The sequence below is a fragment of the Heliangelus exortis genome, chromosome 16 (assembly GCF_036169615.1).
Source record: "Heliangelus exortis chromosome 16, bHelExo1.hap1, whole genome shotgun sequence".
Classification (NCBI taxonomy): domain Eukaryota; kingdom Metazoa; phylum Chordata; class Aves; order Apodiformes; family Trochilidae; genus Heliangelus; species Heliangelus exortis.
In genome coordinates this window covers 2469095-2481586 of record NC_092437.1, presented here as the reverse complement: position 1 = coordinate 2481586, position 12492 = coordinate 2469095, and the positions used below count along the sequence as shown (strand labels likewise).

At 54.9% G+C, this 12492-nt stretch overlaps 1 protein-coding gene across 1 annotated transcript; it reads left to right on the top strand.

The window, feature by feature from the left end:
• Positions 1 to 367: 367 nt before the first annotated feature.
• STMN3 (stathmin 3) lies at positions 368 to 10832 on the top strand. Its single transcript, XM_071759394.1, has 5 exons — positions 368 to 754; positions 6886 to 6981; positions 7388 to 7563; positions 8248 to 8439; positions 8951 to 10832. Exons 1-5 carry the CDS (start codon positions 736 to 738, stop codon positions 9008 to 9010), a joined length of 543 nt encoding a protein of 180 aa, XP_071615495.1. The 5' UTR covers positions 368 to 735; the 3' UTR covers positions 9011 to 10832.
• Positions 10833 to 12492: the final 1660 nt, after the last annotated feature.

Below are 12492 nucleotides of genomic sequence, written 5' to 3'. Positions count from 1 at the left end.
AAAAAATGAAAAGACATCATGGTGCCTGGGGAAGGTGGAAACCAAAGGAAGTCCCGATGAAGGCTCCTTCTGTTCTTCCTCCTCCACTTTTACAGCAGTTTCCACCACCCCACCCTACCCCAGCCCCTTTTGTGCTGCTTCAAAGGAAACCACAACAACCACCCCTGAACCTGCTGAGCCCCTCTGGGACCCCCCCACCCTTCGCCCAAAGCTGCTGCAGGGTTTGGGTTCCTCACGGGGAGGGGACAGGAGAAGGGAAAGGGGGAGGAGGAGGGGGCACCGCCTTGGAACGTCTGGTTAGCAAGAAAAAAAAAAAAAAAAAAATCCGTGAATTTGCTTATTCCTGCTTTCAGCAAAGGAAAAAAGCAGTTGAGCCCGTCTGGAGCGGAGAAGAAAGGGAGGAAAAGGAGGACCAGAAACCCTTTTTTCCCGGCTCCTCTCTGGGTGTGTCCCTCGCCCCCCCTCGCCGTGTCTCTGCGGGGCTGGCAGCAGCCCCGGCTGGGAGGGACCCGGCGGCAGAGCCACGCAACCAACCCCCCCGGCCTGATACGCTAATTCAGATTCTGAACTAGTGACCCTTGTTTTTTTTCCTTACCCCCCCTCCCACCCTCCCCTTCCTCCGGGCTCCCCCCCCAGCCCCCCCCGATGGCTGCAGCCCCCTCCAGCTGAGTCAGAGCCTCCCCGCAGCACTGCAGCACCGCAGCTCCTGCACCACCGCGCACCCACCGCAGCACCATGGCCAGCACCGTCTCAGGTACCGCCCGCTCCCTATCTTACATTTTTCTTTGAACAGTTATTAAACCATCATTTTTCATTGCTTGCTTTGGTTTTTGTTCCGTTTTTTTTATCGTTATCCTGAGGTTTATTTGTGGTTTTGGTTTTTTGCTGGGTTTTTTTTTGTTTGGATTTTTTTTGCTGGGGGGTTTTTTTGTTTTTTTTTTGTTTGGTTGTTTGGTTGTTTTGGTTTTTTTTTTTTTGGGGGGGGGGGGGTGAGTTTTTTTTCCCCGTGCGTTCCGGGGGAGTTCTCCGCAGGGGAGGCAGCTGGTAGGGCAGCATTGTTCCCCTGCCTCCCCCAGACACACACCCCTCTGATGAGAGGCAGCAGGTGGGCTTTTTATTTCAATAGAATTACACCGGTGATAAACCTGGCAATTTCAAATATCACTGCCCTTACATTGTGCCGTCAGGAGATGCTGCTGCCTGGCGATTAATTCTCATTTTAATTCTCATTTTTGTAACGTGAGACAGCACCTTTTTTTTTTTTTTTTTTTCCTTTTTTAATTTTTTTTCCCCTAAGAAAAATCTGCACGCTGTGTAGCTGCACGCAGAGACATCAGCAGTTACATTTTATTTTCTGAAGATTTAGTAACACCTAAATAGGTAAGGGAAAGAAAGACATGGAGAAAAAGCTGACAGTAACACCCTAAAAAATCCCCCCGAAGCCACCAGGAGAACGGGGATGGGTTTCTGTGTGTTTTCTGGGCTTCCCATCTCCAGGTTTTCTCCACAGCTCCTGTTCCTTCCCTGGGAGATGCTCCAGGGGAGCGGCCTCTGATGGCGTTGGGTGAAACCAGATGTGGGAAGGGAAGGGAAGGGAAGGGAAGGGAAACCCTTCCTCCCTCCTGCAGCAAACCCGGGGCTCAGGCTGCAGGATGGCAGCTTGCCCTGTGGCTACTGCCCACCCTCCCACCAGCCCAGCCCCAAAGATGAGTCTGTCCCTGGGAAATGGGAAGGAGGGATTCCAATGGCTCCAACTGGAAGCATGGGGGAAGGAGAAGAAAAGCCTGAGATAGTGCAGTGAGCAGTGGGTGGGTTTAGAGGGTCTTTTTCTTTCTTTTTCATTTTTTCCTTTTTTTTTTTTTTTTTTTTTTTTTTTAACAAGTTTTCTCTAGAAATGTCTCTGAATTCTGCAGGGGATAAAGAGGGGCTTGGGTGGGAAGAAGATAAATCCTGGGCTGACCAGGACCAGCAGACAAAAAGGAAAAGTGGGCAGTGCTTTATCTCCCCCCCCCAGGCAGGGAACAAGCCCCAAGGAGGGCAGGGACACTTCTTGCTTCTTTCCCTGCCTTTTCCATGTCTCCTGCTCCTCAGTCACTGTTCCTTTCTCCTTTTCAAAGACCAGCAGATGCAGTGGAGAGAAGGACAGAGATACTGGGGGGGGAGGAGGGGGACGAGGTGGGGGAGAGGAGGGTGCAGCTGATCCCAGGCAGGCTTTGCATGTGATTAAAGATGGAAAAGCAGCATTGTAAAAATGTGCCTCTGGTAGAAAATCTCCAGCTATTGTGCTTGCATTCCTGGGAGCATCCCTGTCCCAGCGACCCGGCAGCTCCCACCCTCTGCCTCCCTCTCCTACAGAACCGGATTGGACCTGGCTTGGCAAGTGGGGGTGGGAGGGAGGGCTGGGGCTCACCACCCCTTTGCCCCAAGGTTGCATCGAACTTGGGTGACCCGAGGGGTGGCATTTTCCAGTGGGTCCGTTCTGACCCTCCCAGCCCACCTGGTTGGCCCGTGGCTGGCTTCGTCTCCCCAAAAATGCAGTTTTGCTGTCAAAGGGGACTCACCGTGATGTGTTCAGAGAACCTGCGCTTCTCTGTGGTTCAGACCAAGTAGAGAAACAATCTCAAGGAGTAGGGAGCCACGGGGCTGTGGCTGGAAGGGAGAGGAGTAGGGAGCCACGGGGCTGTGGCTGGAAGGGAGAGAAGAGGGAGAGTTTGGGCAGGGAGGGAGCAGGGCTGAGCCTCGCCCCGCTGCAGCAGCTCCCATCACCTCTGGCCCTTGGAGCAGGGCTGGAGAGCAGCCTGCGACTGCAGAGGAGACAAGTAAGGAAATCCTTCAGTGAAGGAAAGAACCTTCTTTGCTTTCTTCATTATTTTCTTCTTTATCTGCAGCAAAAGCCAATCCATGCTGGAGGGAGAGCAGCTGTGACTGCAGCTGACACCGGGGGGGGGAGGGGGGGTCATCCCCCTCGGGGCGATTTTCCTGGGTTTGCTTAAACAACCAAACCAATCCCTGGGATGAAAAGACCCCTGGGCTTTGCTTCCCCCAGCCCAGCAATCCTCTCTCTTCTCTCCCTGCCCCCTCAGGCGTTTTTTTGCTGGCCGGGGGGGTTGGTTTGGAGCCGGAGCAGCAGCAGCAGCAGCAGCACATGCTCAGTGCAGGCTGAGCTGCGGCGCTGAACCCGGGGCCGGGCAGGGCTGAGCCCTCACATCTCCTCCCGCACCTCCTGCACCCAACCCCGGGCTCCTGCCGGCTGCAGGAGGGGTGTCCAGCAGGACCCCGCAGCGCTCTGCAACTTCCCCCACCATTGGGAGGCATCTGGGGTGAAAGGAGAGATGTGAGATGGTGAAATGATGCGGGAAGCACGGAGCTCCTTGTCTCACCCTAACCGGACCTGTGTTTGCTCCAACTCTCCCAGTTCTGGGACAGTAGCCTCCATTTGGCTCCTTCCTCTGCTTTATGAAGCCCCCCAGGCCATCATCTCCTGCTCCTTGGCAATCAGCCCCCCACCCAGCCCAGGCAGTGGGGCTGTGCCCATAGAAGAGGAGATTTCCCTGGTTATTGTCCTGAGGACAGCCCATGTGTCCCCAAGCTACAGCCTGAGTGACTGCTTGGCACATGGGTGGTGCAGAACAGGGGTTGGTGTGGCATTCATCAGCTGGAAATGATGCCTGGCAGAAGGCAGAATGACCCTCACAGCTGCCTCTTCTCATGGGTGGTTCCACAGGAGCCCACGGTAACTTCTGGGCCCCAAATCTTGTGGTGAGCAGCTGGGATGGTGAAAAAAACCCAACCAAACAACTCACTGGTGTTCTAGGGTTGTGTCTCCCTCTTGGAAACTGGCCAGCCAGAAGGTGGAAGTGAGTTAGACTGAAGGGAAGGTCTGGTAGTTATTTTTATGGGAGGATTCATGGCAGGTGGGACTATCTGGAGCCTTTCAGGGCTTATAGAGGACGTGGTTGCTTTTGTTGGGTATGTGGCACTGCAGTCTTTGTGCTGAAGGACTCATTCCCTGTCTCTCTACCTTCTCTCTCTTGGCTACATCTCTGATGTGGCTGCTCTCATTTTTTTTTTTTTTTCCTGATGCTACATTCTTTATGGAAGCCATTTTTATTTCTCTGAAGTTATCTTTGCAAACCAAATTGTTTTCTTGTAATAACCTTCCTTTGACCTTGCCATCAGGCCTAACACACCCGGCCTCATCCTTTTCAGCTGCCTGAATTCAGATAAATCAGTGGTGTTGTGCCTCTGGCTCGTTAGGAATGACTTTGTGTTGCTGCTCTGCCCAGACTCGGGGTTGCTGGATGTCATTAAACACTGAACAAAGAGTCAGGCTGCTCACTCTCCAGGTTCATTTTATCTGCCTGGGAAGCAGAGAACAGAACTTTTTAATGAGTACTGGGTGAGGAGCCTGGTGGTCCAGACACATCAGGAGAGGGCAGATGGTTCTGGTTCCTCTCACACCACATCCCTGCCCACTCTTCCTCCCCCTCCTGCACCGATCAGCTGCGTTTGGAGCAGCTGGAACCTGTCCCTGGGGGTTAATTGGGGATAAACACCTCGGATGGATGGATAACTGCTCTCTGTAGTGCGGGATGTGCCCTGCAGCACCAGAGGGAGCACAGGGAATGAGTCGCTGGAGAGAAAGAAAACTGAGAGCACCCTGAGCCCCCGGGGGGCTTGGGGAACACCCAGGTCACCTCCCTGCTCCTCCCTGCAATGGGCAGAAGGATGGGAATGCAGGGAGGAACGAGATGGAAAATGTTAATAAAGAGGAATTGTTGTCTGGGGTGTGCAAAATAAACAGAGCATGGCCTGGCTGTGCTGGACACAGGGCATAGAGAGTTGGGAATGTTGAGGAAGTGGCTGCTTCCCCGGGAGTTTTACGTTTACCCATGCTTCGGGTGTGGTCTTGCTTCAGGAGAACTTGGGTCCGGTGGTTCTGAGGGGAGAGACCCAGTGGTTCTGCAGGGACAGGTCCCATGGTTCTGCAGGGGACAGACCCAGTGGTTCTGCAGGGCAGGTCCGGTGGTTCTGCAGGGACAGGTCCCATGGTTCTGAGGGGACAGACCCAGTGGTTCTGCAGGGCAGGTCCGGTGGTTCTGCAAGGACAGGTCCCATGGTTCTGAGGGGACAGACCCAGTGGTTCTGCAGGGCCAGTCCCGTCCCCCCCCTCTCCCCCTGCTGAGCGACCCCTCCCCACTCCCCAGCCGGGGGTCTCGTCCCGCTGCTGTCCCCTCTGTCCCCTTCCTCTCTCCAGGCTCTGTCCCCCCCGTGTCTCCCATCCCCCCGTGGGTGCCCCCACCCGTGCCGGGTGGGACGCAGCTGGGGGCTCCGGCGCCGGAGGAGGGACCCGCAGAGGCTCCTTAGAGCCCTCCGCAGCTGCGTGAGGCCCCGTCCTTTTGTCCTCTCCCTCCTTTTCCTTTTAATCGAGGGAGAGGGGCGGTCAGTTTGCTCTCCAGTGGGGAAAAAGGGGCAGGAAAGGTCCCGATGGGATGGAGGCAGCTGTGAAATCACCACCCGGGACCTGCTGGAAGGAGGGACTGGGCTGGGAAAGCAGCGCTGGGCAGATGCACTGGAGTTCAAGTAATTAAATCCTCATTTAATGAACCCCCCCGTGCTCTGCAGCGGGAGCTGGGAGGCAGCTAAGGAAGGGGCCGGGGGTGTGGCACATCTGCTTTGTGTCTTGGTTCCACCCAGGAGCAGACATCGTGGTGCAGCCAGGCCCCTGGAGCGTGGCTCTGAACGGTGATGTTGGGCCCTGGGTCAGCCCAGGGGATGGATCCTTCCCTGGGCTCCTGGCAACCCATCATGAGCTGCATTAAACTGCTGCATGCTGTGACTCCCAGCCTGCTGCAGCACTCCCCGAGGCTTCCCAAAGGCTGCTTTCACTAAGAACAAAATCAAAGATGTCCTGCTGGCACTGATGATGTAAAATGATAGTATCTGGTTTGCGGGGAGCAGCAGAACTGGGAGGAGTATTAAAATCAGAATGTGGAGCAAGCTAAAAAAATGCTCGGTAAAGATGTGAGCTTGAGGGACTGCCAGCTTGCAACAGGAGGGGGTTAATTAGGATGGAGTTCTGTAGCTAGGAGGAAAAATAAGTACAAGGATGAAGCAGGTGTATGAAACCACTGTTCCCCCTCTGGAGGAGCTGTGGGAAGGCAGAGGAAAAGAGCTGAAAGGTGTTCCTGAGGGCAGCTGGTACACAGGAGGATATTATTTTTAAAACCCCTTCTGTGTCTAATGCCTCTTAGTATCACAAATTTCTGGGGTTGTCCCTTTCCTGCCCCAGTGCAGGGTCTTGCTGTGAGGGTGGCATTGGCAGCTGAGCTGCAGATCCTCCTCTGGAGAGAATTCCTTCCCTCCTGGCTGGAGGTCAGAGCAGGAGCTGGGTAAGGAAGGGAGAAACCGAGGCCAGAAGCATAAGGGATGTGTGGGAAATCCAGAATTATGAAATGTCAGGAGCTTGCCAGGGGCTGAGCAATGTTTCCAGGGGTTGGGGGGCATCCTTTTACCTCTGAGCAGGGATGTGGGGTGGAGGAGGGCTCCAGGCTGCTGTCCCAGTGTGGTCAGACACAGGGGCTGCAGGGTTCCAGCTCCTTTGGAAGGAAAACCCTCCACAGGAACCTAGACCTATATATATACTATATATATATATATATGTTGTCAATTCCTGCTGTGGGTCTTCCCACACTGGCCCCACTGGCAGCTAACTTTGCTCCAGAACAGGTGCTTTGGGGAGACTTCTTGGCAATCCACAGCAGCCTGGAAAAGCCTCTGCAGAGTCTGGGAGCTGCAAATGGGTTTCCTTGGGTTCATTTCTCCATGAAAACGAGCTGCAGCTGCTGTTACACCCTCTTCTCATCACTGCTTCATGTTTTTCAGCCTACAAGGAGAAAATGAAGGAGCTGTCCCTGCTCTCCCTCATCTGCTCCTGTTTCCACACCCAGCCCCATCCCAACACCATCTATCAGTATGGAGGTACGTGTCCTGATCCCCTGGGAGCCACCTCACCCCCTGCACAGTGCTCCTGGACCATCCCTGTCTCAGGCTGGGTCTCTCTGGATAATCTCCCAGTTTGTTTTATTACCCCAACCCACCTTTTCCCAGTCAGCAGCTGCTGGCAGAGGCTGGCTGCTTCCTACAGGAGGTGTTCCCAGCACTGCAGCCTCTCTGTAACTGTGCTGGGAATTCGAATTAATTGCATGGATGTGGGGGTGTGGGGGGAGGTCACGGAGGGGGAAAATTTCAAAGAGTGAACAAAATCATCCAGGGGAGGACATGGGAACACTCCAAGTCCTCTGTCCCTTGGTGCCCTCAGGACAAGGCTCTCCTGAGTGTCCCAGCTCCACAGAGCCTCTGTTCTTTCTCCCCTCCCCTGCCAAAGATATGGAGGTGAAGCAGCTGGATAAGAGGGCATCAGGCCAGAGCTTCGAGGTGATCCTGAAGTCCCCTTCAGATTTATCTCCCGAGAGCCCCATCCTCTCCTCCCCCCCCAAGAAGAAGGATCTGTCCCTGGAGGAGCTGCAGAGGAGGCTGGAGGCTGCAGAGGAGAGGAGGAAGGTAAAGAGATGTCCTGTCAAAGCCATGACTGTTCTGTGATGGGTACAAACCCTACAACTGGCTCAGCAGGAGCCATTGAAAATGGCTGGAAGTGGTGTTTTTACACTTATTGGTATATTCTTCATAGAGTCATAGAATCAGAGAATGGGTTTGGTTGGGACAGACCTTTAAAATCAAGTCCAGCTATTAATCCAGCAGTGCCAAGGCCACCACGTCACATCACCTGCCCTCCTTGAGCACCAAACCCAGCAGACATTGCCTCAAACAGGGAAAAGGTGTCACAGTGTCTCCCAAGTCAGAGAATTACAGGATGGAGGGGGTGGCACAGGGGGCTTGAGCAGGGGGAGATGGTCTGGAAGCCTCTCAGGGGAGCTGAGACTCTCGTTACATCTTGAATATTAAATACAAAATATATATTTTTTTTTAATCCTCGCTGGGTTTGTGCAATGCAAACAACAGGATTCACCCTGAATTTCACTCCATCCCTGGAAGATCACTGAGCAGAGCACCCACTGCCAGTCTCTGGATGTTTTTTGAGCAGCCTGGTCTAGCAGGAGCTGTCCCTGCCCGTGGCAGGAGGTCAGAGCTGGGTAACCTTGAAGGTCCCTTCCCACCCAAACCGGGCCGGGACTTTCAGAGCCTCTTTGGTTGCCTCACCCCTGTTCCTCCACCTTTCCCCGGCAGACCCAGGAGGCCCAGGTCCTGAAGCAGCTGGCGGAGAAGCGGGAGCACGAGCGGGAGGTGCTGCACAAGGCCCTGGAGGAGAACAACAACTTCAGCCGCCTGGCCGAGGAGAAACTCAACTACAAGATGGAGCTGAGCAGGGAGATCCGTGAGGCACACCTGGCAGCCCTGAGGGAGAGGCTGCGTGAGAAGGCGAGTGCCAGGGCCTGGGAGAGGGCTTGGGGGGGTCACTGACAGGGGGGGGAAATGTTGGGGTCTGGTCCCTGTAGGGAGGTCCCAGTGCCATGGGTGATGGGGAGTGGGAAGTTGGTTGGTGGGAAGGGGGGTGTGGAGCAGCTCCGGGCTGGAGCATTGTGAGGAGGGGGATGTCTCCTTCAAGGTCAGTAGAAGTGTCCTTCAAGGTCATCTGTCTGCTTTTTGAGCACTGCAAGGTCAAAGGCAGAGGATCAGGCCCACAGGAAGGAGCTCTCCTTCCCGGGGCTCTGCAGAGAGGAGCTGTGAAGGTCGTGGCTGTAGGTTTGCATCCTCCCCCCATCCCACTGCTCGATGCTCGTGGGTGTAACGCCCCATCCTCGGGGTGCATCCCATGGGAAAGTGGTCTCCTTCGTGTCCTCTGGTGCAAACCCTGCGTGTGGGAGAGGAGGCACAGAGAGGGGTTGCTGGGGCAGCCCGGGTGAGCCTGGTGTCTCTCCTGCCCTTGCAGGAACTGCACGCAGCTGAGGTCCGCAGGAACAAGGAACAGCGGGAGGAGATCTCTGGATAAAGGGCTTTTCTACACATCTAGCACACACCTGATTCCTGTTAACAAACCAACCATCGGCCAACCACCACATTTGATTTTGTTTGTCCAGATGAAACGTTTGGTTCTCCATCCCTCCCCTCCCCTGGTGTTTGTCCCCCAGCTGCACACGCTTCTGCATCCTTAATAGTCGGTACTTGTGGGGGGTTCACATGTCATAGGGACCTCTAAGCAGGATAGCAACTAGTTCCCATGAAATAGAGAATGGAGCAGTCCATCAAACTGCTTCTTCGGAGGGTTTTTGTCCTTTTTTTTTTTTTTTTTTTTTTTTTTTTTTAATAATTTCTTAAACCAATGTAAAGAAAAATAATTAAGGCATTAATAAATTCAACCAGCAGTGTCACGGAGGTACGGATTTCTTATCCAGGGCTTTTATACATCTTGATGTTTGCTCTGAGCCAAATATCAGCTTCAGAATGATGGAAGTCAGGGATAATTTCTGGGAGTGGAGTAGGAACAGCCCCACATTTGCCAGTGGCAGCAGAGAAGGATGAGAGAGGAGGTGATGGCTGGGGAGCAGCCCAGCCAGGGACCCCCGGTCCCCATCTCCCATCCCCTTGCCTCTCCTCCCCTCTGAAAAAGAAATCATGGCTGAAACCCCAGGGAAAGCCAAAGAGCAGCAGCTCTATGCTGGAGGTCATATCCTGGGACTCTTTTCTCCCCAGAATTCCCAGTGGGACTGGGGGGGATCCCTGGATCCCCCCTGTTAGGGGATGCTCTGCTCCTAAGAGGAAGGGCTACTGTACTCCCAAACCCTCCACCCAGGCTGGAGGGAAAACAGGACTGTTAGAAAGCCCCAGTGATTAAAAAATGAAAAAATATTTAGGAGAAAAAGAGGAAGGGAACTGCAGGTTGAATTTCTTAACAATAGCTACAGATCAGTTTATAGTAGCAGCTGTCTTAGTGAGCATTCTGTAGGGCCAGCATCACCTCATCCATGTAGTGACAAGAAATTTTAAAAAGTTTAAAAGCAAAACAGAATGAAAAAAAAAAAAAAGAACAATAATTTAAAAGTAATTTAAATGAAATGTTTGTGTGTAAGAAATGGTTGAAACTGTCAAAATGTCTGTGTCCCACGCTGGTGGGATCTGAGAAGGTACCTGCGAGATCTTAACCCCGTCCTACTCTCTGTGGTGCTGAGTGTTTGCTTGGTGTGTAATTCTGACCTGGAGCTTGTTGTAAATACTGTTTTTAGTACTATGATTATGATGATGATGATGATTACCAGAACTGTTGTGCTCATGAACAGGAGTAGAAACCAAGAGAAATGACCGTTTCCACTCCTTCCTTGGGGCTCGGGAGGAGTCGGGGGCTGGGCTGGGTGAAGGCAGGGGGCAGGGGCTGGGATGCCGGCCCAGAGACCCGCTGGAAAATTCCGGAGTGTGGAGCTGGAAGCAGCCGAGTCCTGCGGGCAGGGCGGTGAGAACGGGGCCGGGCTGCTCCTGGTGCTGGAGCTGAGCAGAAATGATGCTGCACCCCTGGTCCAGGTGATCCAAGGCTGTACCAAACCTCCTCCTGGGAGGGGTTCCCTAGGGGAAGCCGGAGGAGCTGTGAGGTTTGCTGGGGGTGCTGGGCTGTGCTGGTTGGAGCTGTTCTCCCCAAACAGCTTCCCAGCCTCTGGACTCGGTTCCTGCTGAATCTTCCACCTCCCTCCTTCATCCTGCTCCTTGCCTGCTCTCCTCCCCCTCCCTGGACACCAGCCAGGATCTCCAGTGGGGAATTTTCCTCACAGTGGCTTTATCTGACAAAAATAAAATAATAATAATAATAATAAAAAAATAATAAATCCCACGGGAAATGTGGAGCCCGTCCCGGGGTGGGTCTGAGCACTGGGAAACTCATTGCCTCCCCTCGGCGGGGTGGGTGCAAATCGTGTTCCTGCAGGGCTGAGCTCTGGCACCAGAGGAGGGGGATGTGCAGGGAGGGTTCGGTACCGGGAAGGTCAGGGGAGGGGTTCTGTCCCTGCCCCCGAACCGCACCCTGCCACGGAACCAGCCGACCCCCCGGAGCAGCGGAACCGCCCGTGCCCGGGGCGGATGGGCAGAGCTGGGGTGTCGGGAGCTTGGTGTCGGTCCGGTGCCACTGGACTCTGTCAGGGCAAGGTGTGGCGGCTTTGGCTGCGTGTCCCAGCTCCCGTGGTGCCGCTTGGACCGGGGCGCTCAGCAGAACCCCGCGGGGTCGGTGCTGCCGGTGCCGGCAGCCACCACGGTGCCGGGATCCCGGTTAATTCAGCTCCCAGGGCTGTGTCCAGCGGAGCACTTCTCGCCTCGGTTGAGCCTAATTAAGAGTCTCCTCATTAGCATCCTCCCCAGCCCACCCCCACTCCCGGACCTTCCCCCCGTGCCGTGGGTTCGCAGGCAGCGCGCAGCCCCCCGATTCCCGGGGGTCACCTTCCCAAGCCCAGGGCTCCAGCCTCTCCAGGGGTTCCCGTAGGGGATGGAGCAGGTTCTGGAACTCCTGCTCGCAGCAGCACCACAGGAACAGAGACTTTGTGCCTGGGGGGCCGAACACCCACGGGGCAGCCGGCAGCATCCCTGCCCCGACCGTGAGGGTTGTGCTTGTGTTTCTGCCCTAAAATCGGTGCTTTCGAGGACTCGGGTCCCTCAGGCTGCTTCTGGACTGAGCCTACACCTTGTGTTATTATTTTTGAGTCATTAAAAAGTCCTGCTCTGCCCCAGAGGTGAGGGTTGCCCTTGAGCTGACCTTGCGGAGGGCAGCAGTGCCCCGTTGCATGCTCCCTCCCCCGGGGGTCTTGCTGCTCCCTGCAAGGTGTGGACTTCAGCTCAGCTTTTGCTCAGCTCCCTGGGACTCTCCAGCCCCTGTGGGATTCACCAAACCCCTTCCCCCCCCAGCACTGTCCCCCCTTGAGAAACGTGCTCATGGGAGTGAGACGAGTGACACTGTGACAGCACCAGGGAAGGGCTGGGGGGATGGAGAAGGCCAACAAACTCCCCCTTTGTTGTCTTTAAGAAAAGCAGGAGAGGGGTGCTGGCTGATGTTTGGGTGCTCAGTTGTCCCCAGGGTGCAGGGAGGTGGGACCTGAGTGCAGGGGGGCAGCTGGGCACCCCAGCCCCAGCATCCCTCCTGCCTCAGTTTCCCCCCTTCCCCGTGACAAGGGGACATGGACACTCCCTGGACACACACCTGGCAAGCAAACCAACCCCTCCACATCTCTAAAACACCAAGTTGTGGTACTCAGCTGCCCACCCTGGCAGGCAGACACCAGCCTGAGCTGCAGGCAGAGGTTTGGGAGGTGACTGCAGGGCTGAGCTGGGGGCCCTGGGCAGGATTTGGTCTCCTCTGGGCCCTGCTGCTCATACCAGGAGGGAAAATGTCCTGGGAGGATGTCCCCACCCCTGACAGAGCCCTGCCTGGTCCCCTTTGGTCTACTGCGTGCATTTCATTGTCAACTTGAGGTTGTTGTTGTGCAAAAGAAGTGATTATGG